Here is a 26,740-nt window from a genome sequence, read left to right as displayed (position 1 = left end):
CTCTTACAGATCATACATCAGTAATTTTAGCCATAATATATATTTTTTTAGAAAACTGTGTCCTATGAGCAAGCATTTTTACGCTACTTGTTAAAAGAAAGACAGTTTTATGGAGTTTTAAGGTTGCAAAAATAAATATATTTTGAAAATGAAACATCGGAAGACTCAGCAAAAAGTATGAACTTTGAGAGCAGACAATTTGGTTTCGTTATACCAAATTTGGTAAAAATCCGTTGATATATAAAGCCATTGTTCTCAGGTGAAAAAAAAAGTCGAAACCATTGAGCAGACAATCACGTCGCCATTATTCCGTCGAGCCGATCTTATGGAGCGCGAAAATGATGTTGCAGAATAGTTAGATGACGTCATCGCTATTGTTAAACTGTTGAATTTCAGAGAGCCTACAAATAGGCCCTCTGGCACTCTACGGTAGTATCATAGAGCCTACATATAAGGCCCTGTGGCACTCTAGGGGTTAATCTTCTCTGGTAACATTTTACACAGGAAATCTTTCATTTGTTTAGTGTTGTAACCTCATCTTAAGCCATTAATATATATTTGATATACATTGAGACAAAGCAAGCAATCTAAGGTCTCTCCTTAACTATTGAAGGGATTTTAATGAAACTGGATGGCAATAATTTGTATACAATTATTAGATGTGGGCAAGATACCTCAACCTTTTTCAGAGTTGTGCCCCTTTGTTACAAAAGATTTAAACAGCTACTCCTGAAGGATTTCATTGAAACTTAGTGGCGGCAATAATTATATTCAATGAAGATATGCACAATTAATATCAAAATGAGTTACCTTTCACCTTCCTTTTTCAGAGTTATGCCAGGCGTGTTTGCAGGCTCACTCACTAGGGTTCATGTATAGGTATGTGGGAGGTTGAGGGGCAGTCAAGGGGTTTAAGCTGGCCTCCTGCTGGACAACAGTTCTTGACAGACAATACACTCTGATGCTGCAACATGACATGACTCGCCTTTATCTATATCATACCTACTTAACTACTTGATTATATACTTAGTTATAATTAAAACATTGGATTTAATTTTTTACTGAGTTTTTGTATGAGATTGTGTTGTGTTCAAAGAACAAGACTAAACAAGATATCCCAGAGGGATCTTAGCGCCCACCAAAGAATGATCTATGTCTGACAATGGAAAGAGGGATCTTTTCCATGCTTTTTCAAACTTTGACTACATGCTGCATATAAAATTTGAGACAGATCATTTCAGTGCTTTCTGAGAAATAGCAGAAACAAACTTCAACTATCCAAATTCAAGATGGCAGCCTGTTGGCTATCTTGTTCACCTATCAGTCCCAAAATGCAATATACACAACTATGGCCCTAGGGGAACCTGCATATGAAATTTGAGACAGATCCCTTCAGTACTTACTAAGAAATAGTGGTAACAATCTTCAATTATCAAAATTCAAGATGGCGGCCTGTTTGCCATCTTCTTCACTGATCGATCCCAAAATAAAATATGCACAACTAGGGCCCTAGGGGAACCTGCACATGAAATTTGAGACAGATCCCTTCAGTTCCTTCTGAGAAATAGCAGTAACAAGAATTGATAATGGACGGAAGGACACACGGACCACGGACCAAAGGCGATTTGATTAGCACACTATCTGATGATGGTGGGCTAAAGAATGATATACAGTGGCGACTTTCTGCAGAGTTGGTAAAGCTACCAGTAATCAACAATTACCATACTTATCATTGAAATATAAACTTCATTTCTTTTACATCGATTATGAAACAAGTACATGTAATACAATTTATGCAAATCACTCTCGATGGCCTGGATGTAAGTGCTCGAGGGGTCTTAGTGTGAGAGGAAATCAGAGTGCGCGGAGAAAACCCACGTGATCGGGTAGGTGACCCCTAACCTTTTCACATCACTTATCTTTGAGAAACATTACCTAAAATTATTCCATCTCTGTTCAGTTTAGATGAAGACAGAGACTTGTCTATTAAAGCAAAACAAGAGAAATAGATAGATTAACCTTTTAATCAACAAAAATCAAAATTCTGAAGGCACTGTATAATAATACAATGGGCAAAAATAAATACATGTACAGTGTGTAATATGGTATAGCTGCATAGTAAACAAATATAGCATTTGGATTTTACAAACAAATAAATATTTCAATATGTTCCTTCTTTTCTTAAAGATGCTCCACCGCCGACAGAGCATAAATGATATTGATCAATTGCAAAATAATTGGTGTTTAATCGTGTATATATATGTCTAATTTACACAAAAAAAACAAAAAAAATTATTTTGCCTTTGGTGCATGCGCAATCAGTACTTCATTCCATATAGGATATATAGTGTCACGGAATTTTTTCGGGATGCAATTAATTATTTTTTGTAATTTTAACTTGAAGTAAAATTAGAAGCTCAAACTTTCCATTGGTGGTAACACAGGGACCTGGCACGAAAATTTTTAACCAATAGTATACATATATATATTATAGTATATGTATACTATTGGTTAAAAATTTTCGTGCCAGGTCCCTGTGGATGGTAATGGTGTAAAGTAAGTAACTTTTGTAACTGAAGAATAATACTTAATCGTATGCTCCTGTTTTTGGAAGTGAAAAAATACTATTTGTCAGAGGTGGAGTATCTTTAATTCTCATATAGATATGTTGGTATTAAGGTAAGAATTGTTTTTGGAAAATATCCTGTGAGTAATTGATATGGAAATTAAAGATAATAATTCCATAAATTAAAGCAATACATGTACATACAAATCATACACAAATATCTTAAGATTTAGTTGCAAAAGATATCTGTATTGTAAAATATTATTGAAGTGCTTCCTCACAAATTAAATTGGGGCATTAAATCAATTCTGTAATTGCATAACTGAGTTATCTGCCCTTACGAGCAGGTATTGATTGTGACATCATGTGTTTGCAATATGCAAAGACGGAATATTAAACAACAAGACATCTGATATATTTCATATAGTACACAACCTGATAAACATCAGTATAACATCAGGGAAAAAAATTATTAATTTTCACACAATCTTTTACAGATAAACATTATAAATATAAAAGGATAACAATCTATTTCAATTAAATTTGATGTTAATTGTTTACAATGTAAACTTGATCCACATAAAATGGAATTTATGTAGTTGGGGTATGATCGTCACATCTTACTTTAATATCAGAGATGACAGTACTTTCAGAACAAACTGGCAGAGAAGATCTTCAAAATACGTGTATAGTATTCAACCCAGTAAGTGCCTAGGGCGTTTAAAAAATTGAAAAATGAAAAGTTGCTAGATAAGACAAAATTAATGCAAACAGTTTTGTGTAGTTTTGGTCTTTATTTATGCCAAGGCAATTGAACTTGAGGCCTTAAAAAGGATAAGGGGTGCTTGTAGGGACATGGACACTTTTAATGTTGGGTCGAATAACGTATTAGTGTTATTCTTTATCGTGAGCAAACAAACTTATTAAAAGCAAACTGTGTAAAAATGACATTATATATCATTACAATTTACTAGTAATATTTGAGCAAATAATATGTACAAATGTACACACCTATTTAAATCACCACAAACTTCAGGTGTGGCTTCAGTGTTAGTAAAAAGCACATAAAGCAACAATAACATGCCACACAACATAGTACAGCGTCTTTCCTGGACACCAACTCAATAGGATGTATTTGACAACAACTGAAATAAGAAAATTTTTAGAGTGGACCCCCTATAATTTGGACGATGATAGTCTGGAAAATGTAACTTGCAGTTCAGACGGAGATGTCAGAGAATAGATTCCTGTAATGCCAAATTTGTAATTTAGGCGGTTTAGGCTGGGAACAAAGGTGTCTGCATTATCGAGGGTTCACTGTACATATCTTAGTAAATCGGTAGTATAATGATTTCATAAAGAAGTAAATATGCATTATAACAAATTCATATAATTCAAATTCTATATTTGAAGCTGACCACCTTTTAAAGAACATCTTATTACTTCACCAGAATATGTATTAATCATTTGCCTTTAACACTAGATAACATATAGCTTCTTTTTTATTTTAAAAGTCAAACAAGGTTAAGACAAGAGACAAGAGGAGATAACTCTTAGATTTGCATGAAATCTTATTTATTTAGTCTCTTCACCCAAAAATAATCTTTCTGGAAATATCAAAATGAACACAGCCATTGTTAAAGCTTTATCAATAAAGAATGTTCATTCACATGGTGTACATTTACCAATTATATGTGGAAAAATACGAAATGAAACTTGATCAAATAGTTTGAAAGTAAACTAAAGTGAAGATTATGTTCATAATTCTGTTTTACTGTAACATCCAGAATCTTTGTTTAGTAATGGTATATTATCTATTTATGCTTGAAGCAATAAACAGGACCAATAAACTTATATAATGTTTATAATTTTCAGATATAAATGTACATAACCATGAATGCATTTAAATGGAACACAACAGAATACATCGTAAAGTGAGATCATTTAAATTAGCACTCCAATAACTGGCAAGGATATATATCTAATAAATATTAACTTTAAGAATTTTAAGATAATACAAGAATCACCATCGTCGTAGACCCATGGCTGATTGAAGAATAACATGTAATCATTCGTCTTGCCTATCCTGCTGTGTGAATAACATAAATATATATATAACCTAAAAATCTAAAACAGATGTAATCAAGTTCCAGGTTCAACTCTAAAGCTGACCCCTTGGTGTGGAAATGTAAGACACCTAGATGGGGTACATGTCCATTTATTATTGAGTGTAGTACATATGTATTTAAAAATGGCTTGCATTTTACTGTAAAGGCAAACATGAATTGTAAATTGAAGTGTGTGATATATGCTATAATTTGTTCTCGCTGTAGTGATTTTTACATCGGCCAAACTAGTAATGAACTTAGAACATGTTTGACTGTTCATAGGCAACAAACAAGAACGGATTCTCTGCGTAATTTGAATGTCAATAAGCATATACATGACTTTGCAGGTGATCAATTTAATGTTATACCTTTATATCAATTACATTCTTCAGACACTGTTTTGTGAGAAAACAAAGAAAATCAGCTTATAAAAATATTAAAACTAACTCTCAATAGGCCATAATAGAAAATGGTGCAACTTCATATTATTGTTATGTAAACGTGTGTACCTTGTGACATCAAGCTATTTATGACGTCATTCATTTGTTCTTTGAAAAATAAACATCTATATTCCTGAAGAGCCATCATAAAATGGTGAAAGTACTAGAGGAATGTCGTTGAGTTTATATAAATAAAAAAAACTAAAACAAATCTGCGATCGATCTCTAATGTTTAAAAAAGGCGTTAGAGATCGATCGCAGATTTGTTTTAGTTTTGTTTTTTTCTATTTAAATTCCATCACAAGGATATTCAACATCTATTTATTATATATATCTGTCCATTTGAAAAAGACAGACAGGATATGTATTTCTCTTACCCCAGACAGAGATATCCATAATTTTACCGGTATGCAAGCTACACAATATCTTTGCATATGCTCACATAGGATAAGAGAAAAAGAATCATTTCACTCTCTTTGGAGTGAGAAAGGAGATCTCAACCCTCAGAATAAGATTCTTAAGCTGTCAAACACTCAACAAAGCCTTGTGTTTGACAACTTAAGAATCTTACCCCTTGGGTTGAGATTCTCCTGACCTGTTTCTCCCCAAACGTGGTGAAAGATTCTATTATTTTCACACTTAACATTGATTCTATGTCTGGAATATATAGGAGCTTAAGCAAGTAAATTTTGATTGTAGAATTTTGCACAAATTTTCTCAAAATAAACCAAATCCTGTTTTCACTCTAAAAGTACAAGAACCTGGTTACATATTTTCTTCAATCTTTGTCCTTGTAATCTGAAATTTTTGATCTGGGTTACTGACTGATGTGCTAAACACTAAGTGTATTCAACTTAGAAATGCCAATACACAGGAAAGAAAATTGAGAATTACCTATTGCACTTAATTGATGGGATTCGCTGCAAGGTTTGAATTAAACCTTGAGTATCTGTTTGGAATAAAACGGTGATGTTTCCTCAGGCACATTATGGCAATGACAATGAAAAGGACCAACACAAGGATACCAAGACCGATGATAACATATTCCATGTACTTTGGCACGGGTCTAGAATGTGGTCTGTGAGTGGAATGGTGGGGATGATGTGTTGTCATATCTCCATGATGGAGACAGGTCTGGTAGGCAGAAGTCTCCAACTCGCTGATAGCACAGAAATGTTGTTTGACACAAGCTTCATCACAGCTAGGCTGTATGTCCTGGCTCACAGAGTTAAACCTTAGGTACTTCATATAAATTTCGTTCAATTTTTCATTGTTAAATGACCTTACAAGTTGTAGCATTTCTAATGGCTGTAGTCTTGTAAGGTTATAGTCAGCCTTAGCCTCATATTCTAGTTGCCAGATTGGTGGATTTCCAGCGATCACAGATGAAAGGTTGAGAAAGTATTGCCAGTAGTTGAGGATTTCACCGTTATCTTGGTTGTACTCATACAAGCGTACTCCTGGATTGTTGGCTCCAACCCCTGCCAGACTGCTATTCCAAGGAGTAACTGCAGGGCTTAAAAACAGTACATCCACTGGTTCACCTAAAAAGAAAAAAATATTTGCATTACTTTCATATTCAGATTACTCATACAGACAACCAAGAGTTGGGTTTAAGATGCCTAATTGACAACAGACACCAAATAGAACATTGTTGTTCAGGGGTCCAACTTGTCAGTACCTGGCAACTACCCTGCTTCTTCATTTAAGGATTAACTTGAATAGATTTTTTATGTTATGGAGATATAACACAAAAATCTGAGTGTACTCTAAATAAACCGTGAAGTGGTTTATGATGAGAGTACACTCAGATTTTTGTGTTATATCTCCATAACATAAAAAATCTATTCAAATTAATCCTTATAATTCAATTTACTAAAGATAATCTCTTCAATATTCAAAATTCATTTTGGGACTCTTTTGTCTATGACATCATTACGCCGTAATCTCTGCCAATCAGAAGCAACGTTACTAACGGCGACGCCATTTTTTCCTTTATGGGCTGATAAAGTAAATTTTTAAGCCAATGAAAATGCTCGCAACAAGCAAAATTGAATTATTTTGTAACAATGAGGCATACATCTGGTAAGGAATCTTTGAATCTCTAGTTTCATTTCTTTCTTAATCCTGTAAAGTCTATAAGAGACCTAGAGGAATTCCTGAGATTTCAACCTTCCATACATTCTGTACGACATACCAGGGACAGGGATGATAATAGTGACAATATATGCCCTTTCATGGTGTATGTGGACTTAAAGTGTAAAGATAGGCGTGAACTTTCAATCACAGCTTCATTGAATGACGACAAACCAAGGGACCATAACTTAAGTAAAGGGAGTAAAACTTAGCATAGCCAAAAAGTAATACATGATGTGCATGTACATGTATACATTTACCTTTGAAGACAATATGCTGTCAATATGTGTCTTTGAGTTGTACTCAGTTTTACATTTAAGGACTATGATATATGAACATATCCTTACCAAAATTGTCTTTCACCAGTCTGAAGCTGTCTGTGTGTTCATGGCCGTATATCTGGGTAGCTATGACATCATTAAATGTCTGCAGGATCTTTACATACTCATAATTGTAATCATCGTAAAACCACATCATGCCCTCGTACTTTTCAAAATAGCCAGGTGCAATATGGGAAAAGAGAATCACCTAAACAAAAAGAAAATGACAACAAAATAAATGTATTATTCATTCATTATTTATCAGGATTTCAACCTGTTTCGGTTATGATTTTTTCTCTTTTACCTCATCACTATCGATATCTCTTAACTTCAATTCAAACATATTTCAGGGAACCTTAAAATTATCTTTGTGTAACACTAGAAGGAAAGTGATTTTTGAAATGCTCCTGACCTCCATATTAAATCTGAAAGGGACATGATCGGGAGGGAGCTCGAGTAAACAGACAGGGTGATAATGGGTATGATTAGTAATGGAAGTGAATCCCTAACAATGGACGTGCATTCCTTATAGTTGGTAACAATGGAGGTTTATCCCTAAGGGTAGGTAACAATGGAGGTTAATCCCTAAGGGTAGGTAACAATGGAGGTTAATCCCTAAGGGTAGGTAACAATGGAGGTTAATCCCTAAGGGTAGGTAACAATGGAGGTTAATCCCTAAGGGTAGGTAACAATGGAGGTTAATCCCTAAGGGTAGGTAACAATGGAGGTTAATCCCTAAGGGTAGGTAACAATGGAGGTTAATCCCTAAGGGTAGGTAACAATGAATGTTAATCCCTAAGGGTAAGTAACAATGGAGGTTAATCCCTAAGGGTAGGTAACAATGGAGGTTAATCCCTAAGGGTAGGTAACAATGAATGTTAATCCCTAAGGGTTGGTAACAATGGAGGTTAATCCCTAAGGGTAGGTAACAATGGAGGTTAATCCTAAGGGTAGGTAACAATGAGGTTAATCCCTAAGGGTAAGTAACAATGGAGGTTAATCCCTAAGGGTAGGTAACAATGAAGGTTAATCCCTAAGGGTAAGTAACAATGGAGGTTAATCCCTAAGGGTAAGTAACAATGGAGGTTAATCCCTAAGGGTAGGTAACAATGGAGGTTAATCCCTAAGGGTAGGTAACAATGGAGGTTAATCCCTAAGGGTAAGTAACAATGGAGGTTAATCCCTAAGGGTAAGTAACAATGGAGGTTAATCCCTAAGGGTAAGTAACAATGGAGGTTAATCCCTAAGGGTAAGTAACAATGGAGGTTAATCCCTAAGGGTAGGTAACAATGGAGGTTAATCCCTAAGGGTAAGTAACAATGGAGGTTAATCCCTAAGGGTAGGTAACAATGGAGGTTAATCCCTAAGGGTAAGTAACAATGGAGGTTAATCCCTAAGGGTAGGTAACAATGGAGGTTAATCCCTAAGGGTAAGTAACAATGGAGGTTAATCCCTAAGGGTAAGTAACAATGGAGGTTAATCCCTAAGGGTAAGTAACAATGGAGGTTAATCCCTAAGGGTAGGTAACAATGGAGGTTAATCCCTAAGGGTAAGTAACAATGGAGGTTAATCCCTAAGGGTAGGTAACAATGGAGGTAAATCCCTAAGGGTAGGTAACAATGGAGGTTAATCCCTAAGGGTAGGTAACAATGGAGGTTAATCCCTAAGGGTAGGTAACAATGGAGGTTAATCCCTAAGGGTAGGTAACAATGGAGGTTAATCCCTAAGGGTAGGTAACAATGGAGGTTAATCCCTAAGGGTAAGTAACAATGGAGGTTAATCCCTAAGGGTAGGTAACAATGGAGGTTAATCCCTAAGGGTAAGTAACAATGAATGTTAATCCCTAAGGGTAGGTAACAATGGAGGTTAATCCCTAAGGGTAGGTAACAATGGAGGTTAATCCCTAAGGGTAGGTAACAATGGAGGTTAATCCCTAAGGGTAGGTAACAATGGAGGTTAATCCCTAAGGGTAGTGAATCCCTAATGGAGGTTAATCCCTAAGGGTAGGTAACAATGGAGGTTAATCCCTAAGGGTAAGTAACAATGGAGGTTAATCCCTAAGGGTAGGTAACAATGGAGGTTAATCCCTAAGGGTAGGTAACAATGGAGGTTAATCCCTAAGGGTAAGTAACAATGGAGGTTAATCCCTAAGGGTAAGTAACAATGGAGGTTAATCCCTAAGGGTAGGTAACAATGGAGGTTAATCCCTAAGGGTAGGTAACAATGGAGGTTAATCCCTAAGGGTAGGTAACAATGGAGGTTAATCCCTAAGGGTAGGTAACAATGGAGGTTAATCCCTAAGGGTAGGTAACAATGGAGGTTAAATCCCTAAGGGTAGGTAACAATGGAGGTTAATCCCTAAGGGTAGGTAACAATGGAGGTTAATCCCTAAGGGTAGGTAACAATGGAGGTTCCTAAGGAGTAACATGGAGGTAATCCCTAAGGGTAGGTAACAATGGAGGTTAATCCCTAAGGGTAGGTAACAATGGAGGTTAATCCCTAAGGGTAGGTAACAATGGAGGTTAATCCCTAAGGGTAGGTAACAATGGAGGTTAATCCCTAAGGGTAGGTAACAATGGAGGTTAATCCCTAAGGGTAGGTAACAATGGAGGTTAATCCCTAAGGGTAGGTAACAATGGAGGTTAATCCCTAAGGGTAGGTAACAATGGAGGTTAATCCCTAAGGGTAGGTAACAATGGAGGTTAATCCCTAAGGGTAGGTAACAATGGAGGTTAATCCCTAAGGGTAAGTAACAATGGAGGTAAATCCCTAAGGGTAGTAACAATGGAGGTTAATCCCTAAGGGTAAGTAACAATGGAGGTTAATCCCTAAGGGTAGGTAACAATGGAGGTTAATCCCTAAGGGTAAGTAACAATGGAGGTTAATCCCTAAGGGTAGGTAACAATGGAGGTAAATCCCTAAGGGTAAGTAACAATGGAGGTAAATCCCTAAGGGTAGGTAACAATGGAGGTTAATCCCTAAGGGTAGGTAACAATGGAGGTTAATCCCTAAGGGTAGGTAACAATGGAGGTTAATCCCTAAGGGTAGGTAACAATGGAGGTTAATCCCTAAGGGTAGGTAACAATGGAGGTTAATCCATAAGGGTAGGTAACAATGGAGGTTAATCCCTAAGGGTAGGTAACAATGGAGGTTAATCCCTAAGGGTAGGTAACAATGGAGGTTAATCCCTAAGGGTAGGTAACAATGGAGGTTAATCCCTAAGGGTAGGAACAATGGAGGTAACAATGGAGGTTAATCCCTAAGGGTAGGTAACAATGGAGGTTAATCCCTAAGGGTAGGTAACAATGGAGGTTAATCCCTAAGGGTAGGTAACAATGGAGGTTAATCCCTAAGGGTAGGTAACAATGGAGGTTAATCCCTAAGGGTAGGTAACAATGGAGGTAATCCCTAAGGGTAGGTAACAATGGAGGTTAATCCCTAAGGGTAGGTAACAATGGAGGTTAATCCCTAAGGGTAGGTAACAATGGAGGTTAATCCCTAAGGGTAGGTAACAATGGAGGTTAATCCCTAAGGGTAGGTAACAATGGAGGTTAATCCCTAAGGGTAGGTAACAATGGAGGTTAATCCCTAAGGGTAGGTAACAATGATGTTAATCCCTAAGGGTAGGTAACAATGGAGGTTAATCCCTAAGGGTAGGTAACAATGGAGGTTAATCCCTAAGGGTAGGTAACAATGGAGGTTAATCCCTAAGGGTAGGGTAACAATGGAGGTTAATCCCTAAGGGTAAGGTAACAATGGAGGTTAATCCCTAAGGGTAGGTAACAATGGAGGTTAATCCCTAAGGGTAGGTAACAATGGAGGTTAATCCCTAAGGGTAGGTAACAATGGAGGTTAATCCCTAAGGGTAGGTAACAATGGAGGTTAATCCCTAAGGGTAGGTAACAATGGAGGTAAATCCCTAAGGGTAGGTAACAATGGAGGTTAATCCCTAAGGGTAGGTAACAATGGAGGTTAATCCCTAAGGGTAGGTAACAATGGAGGTTAATCCCTAAGGGTAGGTAACAATGGAGGTTAATCCCTAAGGGTAGGTAACAATGGAGGTTAATCCCTAAGGGTAAGGGCAACAATGGAGGTTAATCCCTAAGGGTAGGTAACAATGGAGGTTAATCCCTAAGGGTAGGTAACAATGGAGGTTAATCCCTAAGGGTAGGTAACAATGGAGGTTAATCCCTAAGGGTAGGTAACAATGGAGGTTAATCCCTAAGGGTAGGTAACAATGGAGGTTAATCCCTAAGGGTAGGTAACAATGGAGGTTAATCCCTAAGGGTAGGTAACAATGGAGGTAAATCCCTAAGGGTAGGTAACAATGGAGGTTAATCCCTAAGGGTAGGTAACAATGGAGGTTAATCCCTAAGGGTAGGTAACAATGGAGGTTAATCCCTAAGGGTAGGTAACAATGGAGGTTAATCCCTAAGGGTAGGTAACAATGGAGGTTAATCCCTAAGGGTAGGTAACAATGGAGGTTAATCCCTAAGGGTAGGTAACAATGAATGTTAATCCCTAAGGGTAAGTAACAATGGAGGTTAATCCCTAAGGGTAGGTAACAATGAATGTTAATCCCTAAGGGTAAGTAACAATGGAGGTTAATCCCTAAGGGTAGGTAACAATGGAGGTTAATCCCTAAGGGTAAGGTAACAATGGAGGTTAATCCCTAAGGGTAGGTAACAATGGAGGTTAATCCCTAAGGGTAAGTAACAATGGAGGTTAATCCCTAAGGGTAGGTAACAATGGAGGTTAATCCCTAAGGGTAGGTAACAATGGAGGTTAATCCCTAAGGGTAGGTAACAATGGAGGTTAATCCCTAAGGGTAGGTAACAATGGAGGTTAATCCCTAAGGGTAGGTAACAATGGAGGTTAATCCCTAAGGGTAGGTAACAATGGAGGTTAATCCCTAAGGGTAGGTAACAATGGAGGTTAATCCCTAAGGGTAGGTAACAATGGAGGTTAATCCCTAAGGGTAGGTAACAATGGAGGTTAATCCCTAAGGGTAAGTAACAATGGAGGTTAATCCCTAAGGGTAGGTAACAATGGAGGTTAATCCCTAAGGGTAGGTAACAATGGAGGTTAATCCCTAAGGGTAGTAACAATGGAGGTTAATCCCTAAGGGTAGGTAACAATGGAGGTTAATCCCTAAGGGTAGGTAACAATGGAGGTTAATCCCTAAGGGTAGGTAACAATGGAGGTTAATCCCTAAGGGTAGGTAACAATGAAGGTTAATCCCTAAGGGTAAGTAACAATGGAGGTTAATCCCTAAGGGTAGGTAACAATGGAGGTTAATCCCTAAGGGTAGGTAACAATGGAGGTTAATCCCTAAGGGTAGGTAACAATGGAGGTTAATCCCTAAGGGTAGGTAACAATGGAGGTTAATCCCTAAGGGTAGGTAACAATGGAGGTTAATCCCTAAGGGTAGGTAACAATGGAGGTTAATCCCTAAGGGTAGGTAACAATGGAGGTTAATCCCTAAGGGTAGTAACAATGGAGGTTAATCCCTAAGGGTAGGTAACAATGGAGGTTAATCCCTAAGGGTAGGTAACAATGGAGGTTAATCCCTAAGGGTAGGTAACAATGGAGGTTAATCCCTAAGGGTAAGTAACAATGGAGGTTAATCCCTAAGGGTAGGTAACAATGGAGGTTAATCCCTAAGGGTAAGTAACAATGGAGGTTAATCCCTAAGGGTAGGTAACAATGGAGGTTAATCCCTAAGGGTAGACAATGGTTAATCCTAAGGGAGTAACAATGGAGGTTAATCCCTAAGGGTAGGTAACAATGGAGGTTAATCCCTAAGGGTAAGTAACAATGGAGGTTAATCCCTAAGGGTAGGTAACAATGGAGGTTAATCCCTAAGGGTAAGTAACAATGGAGGTTAATCCCTAAGGGTAAAACAATGGAGGTTAATCCCTAAGGTAAGTAACAATATCCAAGGAGGTAAATGAATTAATCCCTAAGGGTAGTAGGTAACAATGGAGGTTAATCCCTAAGGGTAGGTAACAATGAAGGTTAATCCCTAAGGGGAGGTAACAATGGAGGTTAATCCCTAAGGGTAGGTAACAATGGAGGTTAATCCCTAAGGGTAGGTAACAATGGAGGTTAATCCCTAAGGGTAGGTAACAATGGAGGTTAATCCCTAAGGGAGGTAACAATGAGTTAATCCCTAAGGGTAGGTAACAATGGAGGTTAATCCCTAAGGGTAGGTAACAATGGAGGTTAATCCCTAAGGGTAGGTAACAATGGAGGTTAATCCCTAAGGTAGGGAGGTAGTAGGTAACAATGGAGGTTAATCCCTAAGGGTAAGTAACAATGGAGGTTAATCCCTAAGGGTAGGTAACAATGAATGTTAATCCCTAAGGGTAGGTAACAATGAATGTTAATCCCTAAGGGTAGGTAACAATGGAGGTTAATCCCTAAGGGTAGGTAACAATGGAGGTTAATCCCTAAGGGTAGGTAACAATGGAGGTTAATCCCTAAGGGAGGTAACAATGAATGTTAATCCCTAAGGGTAGGTAACAATGGAGGTTAATCCCTAAGGGTAGGTAACAATGGAGGTTAATCCCTAAGGGAGGTAACAATGAAGTTAATCCCTAAGGGTAGGTAACAATGGAGGTAAATCCCTAAGGGTAGGTAACAATGGAGGTTAATCCCTAAGGGTAGGTAACAATGGAGGTTAATCCCTAAGGGTAAGTAACAATGGAGGTTAATCCCTAAGGGTAAGTAACAATGGAGGTTAATCCCTAAGGGTAAGTAACAATGGAGGTTAATCCCTAAGGGTAAGTAACAATGGAGGTTAATCACTAAGGGTAAGTAACAATGAATGTTAATCCCTAAGGGTAGGTAACAATGGAGATGAATCCCTAAGGGTAAGTTACAATGGAACAATGGAGGTTAATCCCTAAGGAGAGGTAACAATGAATGTTAATCCCTAAGGGGAGGTAACAAAGGAGGTTGATCCCTAAGGGGAGGTAACAATGAATGTTAATCCCTAAGGGGAGTTACAATGGAGGTTAATCCCTAAGGGGAGGTAACAATGGAGGTTAATCCCTAAGGAGAGGTAACAATGAACGTTAATCCCTAAGGGGAGGTAACAATGAATGTAAATCCCTAAGGGGAGGTAACAATGGAGGTAAATCCCTAAGGAGAGGTAACAATGAATGTTAATCCCTAAGGGGAGGTAACAATGGAGGTTAATCCCTAAGGAGAGGTAACAATGAATGCTAATCCCTAAGGGGAGGTAACAATGGAGGTTAATCCCTAAGGAGAGGTAACAATGAATGTTAATCCCTAAGGGGAGGTAACAATGGAGGTTAATCCCTAAGGAGAGGTAACAATGGAGGTTAATCCCTAAGGAGAGGTAACAATGGAGGTTAATCCCTAAGGAGAGGTAACAATGGAGGTGAATCAGCAAGGGGAGGTTACTACAGATAACAAGAGGCCCTTAGGCCTCAACGTTCATCTGACTATTGGTACAATATCACACATCAGAGTATAGTAGTGGCAAACAATTAAGGCAATACAAAAGAACTCTTTTATTAGAAGAACTGAAGGTTCTGGTACATTTGACCATGAATTAAAGTCCCTTGATCCCCCACCATGCTACGAATCCAATATCCAGTCTCTAAGCCTCTTAGTTATTTCAAGAAGTCAAAAAGATTAAAAGATTTCAGCCTTATTGACCCCTGTGACCTTCAATGAAGATCAAGGTCATTCATATAAACAAAACGTGGTAGCAATTTATCCCAGCATGCCACAGGCCCAATATCTGGTCTTTTTTGCCTCTTAGTTATTCACAAGAAGTTATTTAAAGATTTTAGCCTGTTTGACCCCTGTGACCTTGAATGAAGTTTAAGGTTATTCATTTGAACAAACTTGAATGAAGATCAAGGTCATTCATTTAAACAAACTTGGTAGTCATTCACCCCAGCATGCCACAGGCCCAATATCAGGTTTCTATTTTTCTTTGTTAATCACAAGAATTTATTAAAAGATTTTAGCCTGTTTGGCCTCTGTGATATTGAATGAAAGTCATAGTCATTTATCTGACCAAACTTGGTAGCATGCCGCAGGCCCGATATCAGTACCCTGGAACCTTTCGTTCATGAGCAGAAGTCGTTTAAAGGTTTTAGCCTATTTGACCCCTGTGACCTGAAATGAAGGAAAAGGTTATACATTTGAACAAACTTGGTAGCCCTTCATTCCAGCATGCTACATGCCAAATATCAAGTTTCAAGACCTCTTTGTTATTTATAAGAAGTTGTTTAAAGATTTTAGCCTATTTCAACCCTTTGACCTTGAAAGAAGATCAAGGTCATTCATTTGAACAAACTTGGTAACCAATCATCCCAGCATGCCAAAGGTCCAATATCAGGTCTCAAGGCCTCTTAATTATTCACAAGATGTCATTTAAAGATTTTAGCCAATTTGACCTCTGTGACCTTGGATGAAGGTCAAGGTCATTTATTTGAACAAACTTGATAGCCCTTCATTCCAGCATGCCACAGGCCTAATATGAGTACCCTGGGCCTTTTGGTTCTTGAGAAGAAGTTGTTTAGAATTTTTAGCCTTTTTGACCCCTGTGACCTTGAATGAAGGTCAAGGTCATTCATTTGAACAAAGTTGGTAGCCATTCATTCAAGCTTACTACAGGCCAAATATCAGTACCCTGGGCCATTCAGTTATTGAGAAGAAGTTATTTGAATGAAAAATTTATGCATGGCGCACTGAGCATGACGACGGACAATGCATGATGACAATTATAGGTCATCTTAACCCTTTGGGTCAAATGACCTAATAAACAAATAGTAATGTAGGTGAATCCATAAGCGGAGGTAACAACATATAATATACATGCATTACAGTAAAGGAAAGGAGTCTGTAAGGGGAGAAATATTATAAGAGGTCCGGAGACCCTGTATAGCTCGCCTGATTACAAGGTTTATTGATTCTTTCTGAAGGAATTTAAATTATACTTATGATTTCCCTATTGGGCCCTGCCCCTCCTGCCCCCAGGGGTCATAGCCAAAATTTATACAAACTCTGTTTCCATTCCCCAAAGGATGTTTCTGACCAAATGTGGTTACAATCCATGCAGAAATTTATGACTATTAGGGATTTAAATGATTTATCTCTAAATCTAATAATGGGAGATAATAGACACACCTTTTTGTTGAGACTTCTCGCCTCACTCAGTTTCCTCCTCAGCCATTTGAACTGCCCGGCTGGGTCTCCTGTGCCTTTGGTTAGTGGGTCCTGACTATACAGGAGGTTCGTGTTCAGTCCAATCAGAACCAATCCAGTCTTAGAATGCACCTGGTAATAACCACCTTCAACAAGAAAAACAAATAAACAAAAAAAAACATTATTAAAGCTATAGTTTATAATGAACTCAACTCAAACAACCATGACTGTTCAGTATATAAAAGGTACATCAAGCAAAACTAAATAAACATCTGTATTCTAGCTGCAATATATATACTGCCAGGCTAGAAGGAACTTCTCTATGACTTGGTCCATATTGAGCATAACATTTGTATCTGTTGCAGGGAATGTGACATTGAAGTAAATTGAATTATCATGAGTAATATTACATGGCATTGGCATAAGTGTTCTAGATCTGTATGTAGGGACTTAGGAATTAAATCCATCCATAGCTTATCTTAACATCTGCATGTAGGGACTTAGGAATTAAATCCATCCATAGCTTATCTTAACATCTGCATGTAGGGACTTAGGAATTAAATCCATCCATAGCTTATCTTAACATCTGCATGTAGGGACTTAGGAATTAAACACATGTAGGGACTTAGGAATTAAACACATCCATAGCTTGTCTTAACATCTGCATGTAGGGACTTAGGAATTAAACACATCCATAGCTTATCTTAACATCTGCATGTAGGGACTTAGGAATTAAATCCATCCATAGCTTATCTTAACATCTGCATGTAGGGACTTAGGAATTAAACACATCCATAGCTTATCTTAACATCTGCATGTAGGGACTTAGGAATTAAATCCATCCATAGCTTATCTTAACATCTGCATGTAGGGACTTAGGAATTAAACACATCCATAGCTTATCTTAACATCTGCATGTAGGGACTTAGGAATTAAACACATCCATAGCTTGTCTTAACATCTGCATGTAGGGACTTAGGAATTAAATCCATCCATAGCTTATCTTAACATCTGCATGTAGGGACTTAGGAATTAAACACATCCATAGCTTATCTTAACATCTGCATGTAGGGACTTAGGAATTAAACACATGTAGGGACTTAGGAATTAAACACATCCATAGCTTATCTTAACATCTGCATGTAGGGACTTAGGAATTAAATCCATCCATAGCTTATCTTAACATCTGCATGTAGGGACTTAGGAATTAAACACATCCATAGCTTGTCTTAACATCTGCATGTAGGGACTTAGGAATTAAACATCATCCATAAGGACTTTAGGAATTTAAATTCCATTATCTTAACATCGTCTTAAACATCTGCATGTAGGGACTTAGGAATTAAATCCATCCATAGCTTATCTTAACATCTGCATGTAGGGACTTAGGAATTAAACACATCCATAGCTTATCTTAACATCTGCATGTAGGGACTTAGGAATTAAACACATCCATAGCTTATCTTAACATCTGCATGTAGGGACTTAGGAATTAAACACATCTTATTAAATGCATGTAGGGACTTAGGAATTAAACACATCCATAGCTTGTCTTAGCATCTGCATGTAGGGACTTAGGAATTAAATCCATCCATAGCTTGTCTTAACATCTGCATGTAGGACTTAGGAATTAAACACATCCATCCATAGCTTGTCTTAACATCTGCATGTAGGGACTTAGGAATTAAATCCATCCATAGCTTGTCTTAGCATCTGCATGTAGGGACTTAGGAATTAAAACACATCCATAGCTTGTCTTAACATCTGCATGTAGGGACTTAGGAATTAAACACATCCATAGCTTATCTTAACATCTGCATGTAGGGACTTAGGAATAAAATCCATCCATAGCTTATCTTAACATCTGCATGTAGGGACTTAGGAATTAAATTAAACAATCCATAGTTTTAGGAAGTAGGACTTAGGAATTAAAATCCATCCATAGCTTGTCTTAACATCTGCATGTAGGGACTTAGAATTAATTATCACATCATCCAACTTTCTTACATAGGACTTAGGAATTAAACACATCCATAGTTGTCTTAACATCTGCATGTAGGAACTTAGAATTAATTAGGGACCATCCATAGCTTTCTTACAGCATGTAGGGACTTAGGAATTAAATCCATCCATAGCTTATCTTAACATCTGCATGTAGGACTTAGGATTAAACACATGTAGCTTAATTAAACACATCCTTATAGCTTATCTTAGGAATTAAACCATCCATACTTATCAACATCTGCATGTAGGGACTTAGGAATTAAAATCCATCCATAGCTTATCTTAACATCTGCATGTAGGGACTTAGGAATTAAACACATCCATAGCTTATCTTAACATCTGCATGTAGGGACTTAGGAATTAAACACATCCATAGCTTATCTTAACATCTGCATGTAGGGACTTAGGAATTAAATCCATCCATAGCTTATCTTAACATCTGCATGTAGGGACTTAGGAATTAAATCCCATAGCACTACATGTAGGGACTTAGGAATTAAATCACATCCATAGCTTGTCTTAACATCTGCATGTAGGGACTTAGGAATTAAATACATCCATAGCTTATCTTAACATCTGCATGTAGGAACTTAGGAATTAAACACATCCATAGCTTATCTTAACATCTGCATGTAGGGACTTAGGAATTAAATCCATCCATAGCTTATCTTAACATCTGCATGTAGGGACTTAGGAATTAAACACATCCATAGCTTATCTTAACATCTGCATGTAGGGACTTAGGAATTAAACACATCCATAGCTTGTCTTAACATCTGCATGTAGGGACTTAGGAATTAAATCCATCCATAGCTTATCTTAACATCTGCATGTAGGGACTTAGGAATTAAACACATGTAGGGACTTAGGAATTAAACACATCCATAGCTTGTCTTAACATCTGCATGTAGGGACTTAGGAATTAAACACATCCATAGCTTGTCTTAACATCTGCATGTAGGGACTTAGGAATTAAACACATCCATAGCTTGTCTTAACATCTGCATGTAGGGACTTAGGAATTAAATCCATCCATAGCTTGTCTTAACATCTGCATGTAGGGACTTAGGAATTAAATCCATCCATAGCTTGTCTTAACATCTGCATGTAGGGACTTAGGAATTAAACACATGTAGGGACTTAGGAATTAAACACATCCATAGCTTGTCTTAACATCTGCATGTAGGGACTTAGGAATTAAATCCATCCATAGCTTATCTTAACATCTGCATGTAGGGACTTAGGAATTAAACACATCCATAGCTTATCTTAACATCTGCATGTAGGGACTTAGGAATTAAACACATCCATAGCTTATCTTAACATCTGCATGTAGGGACTTAGGAATTAAACACATCCATAGCTTGTCTTAACATCTGCATGTAGGGACTTAGGAATTAAATCCATGTAGGGACTTAGGAATTAAATCCATCCATAGCTTGTCTTAACATCTGCATGTAGGGACTTAGGAATTAAATCCATCCATAGCTTGTCTTAACATCTGCATGTAGGGACTTAGGAATTAAAACATCCATAGCTTGTCTTAACATCTGCATGTAGGGACTTAGGAATTAAATCATCCATGTAGGGACTTAGGAATTAAACACATGTAGGGACTTAGGAATTAAACACATCCATAGCTTATCTTAACATCTGCATGTAGGGACTTAGGAATTAAACACATCCATAGCTTATCTTAACATCTGCATGTAGGGACTTAGGAATTAAACACATCCATAGCTTGTCTTAACATCTGCATGTAGGGACTTAGGAATTAAATCCATCCATAGCTTATCTTAACATCTGCATGTAGGGACTTAGGAATTAAACACATGTAGGGACTTAGGAATTAAACACATCCATAGCTTGTCTTAACATCTGCATGTAGGGACTTAGGAATTAAATCCATCCATAGCTTATCTTAACATCTGCATGTAGGGACTTAGGAATTAAACACATCCATAGCTTGTCTTAACATCTGCATGTAGGGACTTAGGAATTAAATCCATCCATAGCTTGTCTTAACATCTGCATGTAGGGACTTAGGAATTAAACACATCCATAGCTTATCTTAACATCTGCATGTAGGGACTTAGGAATTAAACATCCATCAAGCTTATCTTAACATCTGCATGTAGGGACTTAGGAATTAAATCACATCCATAGCTTGTCTTAACATCTGCATGTAGGGACTTAGGAATTAAATCCATCCATAGCTTATCTTAACATCTGCATGTAGGGACTTAGGAATTAAATCACATCCATAGCTTGTCTTAACATCTGCATGTAGGGACTTAGGAATTAAATCCATCCATAGCTTATCTTAACATCTGCATGTAGGGACTTAGGAATTAAACACATCCATAGCTTATCTTAACATCTGCATGTAGGGACTTAGGAATTAAACACATCCATAGCTTGTCTTAACATCTGCATGTAGGGACTTAGGAATTAAACACATCCATAGCTTGTCTTAACATCTGCATGTAGGGACTTAGGAATTAAACACATCCATCCATAGCTTATCTTAACATCTGCATGTAGGGACTTAGGAATTAAACACATGTAGGGACTTAGGAATTAAACACATCCATAGCTTGTCTTAACATCTGCATGTAGGGACTTAGGAATTAAACACATCCATAGCTTGTCTTAACATCTGCATGTAGGGACTTAGGAATTAAACACATCCATAGCTTGTCTTAACATCTGCATGTAGGGACTTAGGAATTAAATCCATCCATAGCTTATCTTAACATCTGCATGTAGGGACTTAGGAATTAAACACATGTAGGGACTTAGGAATTAAACACATCCATAGCTTGTCTTAACATCTGTATGTAGGGACTTAGGAATTAAAATCATCCATAGCTTATCTTAAATCCTTAGGAATTAAATCTGCATGTAGGGACTTAGGAATTAAATCCATCCATAGCTTGTCTTAACATCTGCATGTAGGGACTTAGGAATTAAACACATCCATAGCTTATCTTAACATCTGCATGTAGGGACTTAGGAATTAAACACATCCATAGCTTATCTTAACATCTGCATGTAGGGACTTAGGAATTAAACACATCCATAGCTTATCTTAACATCTGCATGTAGGGACTTAGGAATTAAATCCATCCATAGCTTATCTTAACATCTGCATGTAGGGACTTAGGAATTAAACACATGTAGGGACTTAGGAATTAAACACATCCATAGCTTGTCTTAACATCTGCATGTAGGGACTTAGGAATTAAATCCATCCATAGCTTAGGAATTAACATCATCCATAGCTTGTCTTAACATCTGCATGTAGGGACTTAGGAATTAAACACATCCATAGCTTGTCTTAACATCTGCATGTAGGGACTTAGGAATTAAACACATCCATAGCTTGTCTTAACATCTGCATGTAGGGACTTAGGAATAAAATCCATCCATAGCTTATCTTAACATCTGCATGTAGGGACTTAGGAATTAAACACATGTAGGGACTTAGGAATTAAACACATCCATAGCTTGTCTTAGCATCTGCATGTAGGGACTTAGGAATTAAATCCATCCATAGCTTATCTTAACATCTGCATGTAGGGACTTAGGAATTAAATCCATCCATAGCTTGTCTTAACAATTTAGGATCTTTATGACACCTGGACAAGTTTAGATCATGTTTTATTCCATAGCTGAGGAGTTAGTACTCCTGGAGGAATATACTGTAAAGGTCAATGTTTAGTTATATACAGCATCTTCTCTTACTTGGTTAAAATAATTCAACATGTATTTTGTAACATATACTTTGATTAATAGGAATATAAAATAAGTATTAGATACAATTAAAAGACATGTTTCTTTAAACGTTGAGTGCATTGAAACTTAACTTGCTTAAATAAGAGAAGAAATTATATGGTATATATATGTAAAACGTTTTGTAAGATTTCAAAATGGCAACACTGCAAGCTGGAAATCTGCTTAGTGTTACCTTTACCCACCAGTCTGAAACTCATCAGCAGTATTGTTATCCATCAGCGTATGCCAGTGAGATTTCTGTAAGATATTATTATAGTAGTCAGTGGTTCCATTTGGGAAATGATCTGCAGGGTATTCGTCATGGTTACCAAGAACAGGGTAGATGGTGGTATTTGGAAATCCTTCTTTAAGCCTCAGAGTGACGTTACCAATATTTTCATAAACTTTCATGGCGTCCAATTCTGAGTTCTTCACATGAGGAACACTATCTCTGCAACAACAACAAAATATTCTTTATTCATGCGGAGATAAATAGCAGAAATATATTTTTCCCACCAAACCTCAAAGTCCATATTATTTCAGAAAGCTTCTGTATTTGACCCAAAGCGCCCCTCCTTCTTTTTGAGGCCTCAATTTCAATTGCCTGGCATGAATAAATACCAAAACTACACAAACTTTATAGGTTTGCAATGATTTTGTCTTACTAAGCACCTTTTCATTTTCTTTTTCATTTTATTACAGTCCCAATATCCATGTCTGTCTTATTTTTTTTCATGATTTAAAAGGATGAAAAAAAATTCCTGTTATAAATCATATAGAAAACACGACTTAATCAAAGTGAAGATGAGCGATAATGATTTAGAAATGTTTGAAAAACATCAAATAAATATTGAACATCGCTAGGTGGGTCCCATTTAGTCAAACAAGCCGACGTCAGCCGACATATCTATGCATTTTCGAGAACTTCATGTGACTACCATTACTACCTAATGTCTATCCGAACTCAATTCAAGAACGAGTTATGAACTTTCCGACTTCCGTTCGGCAATAATCATAACTTATAATCTATGGCGACCAATTTAAAATGATGGCATGTTTACAAGTATCGACTTTCAACAACTGCTGTACAAAAACTATTAATAAATCATTATAAATATTCCTTGATATAACTTAATTTCAACTACATCTACAAATACTAACAATATAGGGGTTGAATATAACTTGATTTTTTTGTTGATAGTTACGTATAGTGTGGCTTTAAAGATGCTCCACCGCCGACAGAGCATGAATGATATTCATCATTTGAACAATAATTGGTGTTTAATTGTGTATATATATGTCTAATTAACACTAAAAATAATATAAAATGATTTATTTCGCCTTTGGTGCATGAGCAATCAGTACTTCATTCCATATAGGATATAGTGTCATGGAATTTTTTCAGGATGCAATTAATTGTTTTTCATATTTTTAACTTTAAGTCAAATTAAAAGCTCAAACTTTTAAGTGGTGGTAATGGTGTAAAGTAAGTAACTTTTGTAACTTAAGAAAAAAACTTAATCGTCTACTCCTGTTTTTGATATTGAAAAAATACCATTTGTCAGCGGTGGAGCATCTTTAAATGCCCTGGGCGCTTATTGGGTTGAATACAGTAATTGTTCTTTATATTCATGCAGAGACAGGAATATGAATTTGACCCATTTCACACCAATAGATTATCTTACCCTGTCCATATCACAAAGTCAGGATAGGGATGAAACTTCACCATAGCATCAACAGCTGACTCGATCAGGAGCCAGGGTGCATCACAATGGTAGTTGCCATATTGACTGTTTGTGTAACCTTGACCTTTGCCCTGATGACACATGTTCAGAGGGTTTCCATGGGTACTATAGTTGGCATCATAATGGAAGTCAGTAACCTGCCAAAAGTAACCTACAAGAAGAAATTTGAATGGCAGTACTGGTAGATATCTAAGTGTGTAGACGAAATCCTTCTTTTTTGTCTATGACTGCAGTAAAACCAAAAGTAATTGTGTTCAGAGTAGAAAGAATATACGTATCCAGCCTACTATACCTTTCAGCTGGGTATAAAATGGTGCCTATGTGTCCTAGTGGAACACTGCCTCAGAAAATCACTCGGGCACAATTTTCTATACTTTTTAGTGTGTTTTCAATTACTTTAACCGTATAAATGCATTTATATATAACTTTTGTCTACAACAAACATAACAACCTTTCTTAATATCTATCGTACCGCTCACAAGACGTCAAATTCACAATTTGTAGACCTGCTGAATAATTTTCCTTGGAAAGGACCTTCAAATTTATATGTGAAAAAAACAACAAACAAATCCTCTTCATGAATTTAATATTTTACACAGTTAAGTTTTATTATCTTTTAGGTAAGTGATATAAACAAGTACGATAAAATGGATACAGACGTTTTAAAAATGGTTTGCACAATCATTCCATTGCTCCATTAGCAGGAATAGGTACCAATGGGACTAATTCACGCACCACGTGATACCCGATAACGTTTGTGCGGGACTAGTATCTCCAGTGGTGATAGAACGTAACTCTTTGTAATGTTCCCGCTGAAATGACGTTATCCCGCGATAACGTCTTTTGACGTCATTCCATCACCAACAGAAACAATAGTCCCGCACAAACGTTATCGGGTATCACGTGGTACGTGAATGAGTCCCATTGTAGCTCTGAAGACGACACCATTATCTGTCTAAAGTCTTTTGAGCTACAATATTGCAGCTATGTTCAGAGGTCCTATGTTCGGGTCTCATGATCAGACTTCAGTAGATGCAAAATTTGTCCCTCTCCTACTAAAGTTCTATATAGGTTTGTTTAGTCCTATGTAGCCAAGTTAAGTTAACAGCAAAGGTCAAATAAGAATGTGCCGGGTAATTGATGGTGGAGGAAAACCAGAGTACTCAGAAAAAACTAGGGGTGCAACAAAACATTGGATTATTGATATATTGCGACAACTCGATCCATCAATGGCAATTTCAGAAAGTTGATAACAATCGCCGATAGTATGCCAAAGTATCGATAGTTTCAATTGTCAGATATTTTTCTGTAAGGTGGACTAAAATCATGCACTCACTGAGGATTGATAAAAAGACTCACAGAGGCTTAATAAACAGACTAATTATAACAGTCATGATAAAATGTCACTTTTTCCATGTTATTTAATCCGTACACAAACACTAACAATGTTTTCAATAATGATCTTCATTGCGTTGAGTTGGTACTGATGCTAGCAGGTACATGTACATGACCGACAATTCATCGACTGGATTTCAATATAATTCAGAATGCAACACTATTGCAATTGTAGTCTGCAATAGCTAAACTATCGCAATAGTGTTTTCCCCTACAGCAATAGTATTACAATAGTTAGAATTGTAGGCGATAGAAAAAATCTACCGACCAGCCATCAAAACCTGGCATTATAAGTGCCCAGAAGTGGAAGGTTTGTGGTAATACGTTATCGACCCACATTTCTATACTCAATGACATAACGAAATCTTCAATCTAGATGTAGAGTCTTATATGACTTAGGGGGTAAAGACATTGAAAGGGAGGGAGGAGTGTAGCGGGAAAGAACTGGGTCAATCATCGGTGATCAGGTAGCTCAGAGTTATGAATCCCGTTCTGGCTGGTACATTTTCTCCTCTGCCTGTTACATACATTACAAAACAGAATATATCCTTAAATAAATCTCTGATAATATTGTATAGTGACCATGACATCAAATTAGGTGAAAAATGATTGAAATTTAGTTGATATGATGATCCATATCCATCATTCTATCTCAAAAAAGTATCGTATAAAACTTGTATGTGAAGTTTAAGTATTTATCATAATGTCATTTCTTAGCAAAAGTTTTAGATTAAGGCTTAACTGAGCTCAAAGTACAATCATATTACAAATCGTAAACAAACACTTCAAGCCTCACCTTTCTTCACTTCAAACGTAAACAAAGAATGCACGCACAGTAGAACGACGAATAACTGGTATAGCTGACGCGCCATACTGATCTTCTGTAGGATGTCAGCTAAATCTAGGTTTAAAACGACGCATCACAAGGCTACAACAACCTACAGTCTGTGGATCTGATCTACGTCTGTCAAAACGAAACTTGTGACTGTCAGGGGAAACAACTCTCATTTGTAGGTTGAACTGTGAACAAAGGTAGTACACCACCAATAATGTTACCATT

General features: G+C 37.1%; 1 protein-coding gene across 1 annotated transcript; it reads right to left on the bottom strand.

The window, feature by feature from the left end:
* Nucleotides 1-2,009: 2,009 nt before the first annotated feature.
* LOC138324699 (acid sphingomyelinase-like phosphodiesterase 3b) lies at nucleotides 2,010-26,670 on the bottom strand. The gene is made up of 6 exons (XM_069269748.1): nucleotides 26,477-26,670; nucleotides 24,226-24,436; nucleotides 22,744-22,991; nucleotides 16,742-16,905; nucleotides 7,598-7,778; nucleotides 2,010-6,658 (listed from the first exon to the last, which is right to left on the bottom strand). Exons 1-6 carry the CDS (start codon nucleotides 26,550-26,552, stop codon nucleotides 6,018-6,020), a joined length of 1,521 nt encoding a protein of 506 aa, XP_069125849.1. The 5' UTR covers nucleotides 26,553-26,670; the 3' UTR covers nucleotides 2,010-6,017.
* Between the last annotated feature and the right edge of the window lie 70 nt (nucleotides 26,671-26,740).

The sequence above is a fragment of the Argopecten irradians genome, chromosome 6 (assembly GCF_041381155.1).
Source record: "Argopecten irradians isolate NY chromosome 6, Ai_NY, whole genome shotgun sequence".
Lineage (NCBI taxonomy): Eukaryota > Metazoa > Mollusca > Bivalvia > Pectinida > Pectinidae > Argopecten > Argopecten irradians.
Note: the sequence above shows the minus strand (reverse complement) of the source record. Positions and strands in the feature narration are given on the sequence as shown.

What these genes read in the sequence shown, in the direction of transcription:
- LOC138324699 (XM_069269748.1), bottom strand. Translation starts at nt 26,552, where the DNA reads ATGGCGCGTCAGCTATACCAGTTATTCGTCGTTCTACTGTGCGTGCAT. An exon ending in TGCTGATGAGTTTCAGACTG is followed by an intron (nt 16,906 to 22,743) that starts GTGGGTAAAGGT and finishes TTCTTGTTGAAG; the next exon opens with GTGGTTATTACCAGGTGCAT. An exon ending in CGAGAAGTCTCAACAAAAAG is followed by an intron (nt 7,779 to 16,741) that starts GTGTGTCTATTA and finishes CTTTTTGTTTAG; the next exon opens with GTGATTCTCTTTTCCCATAT.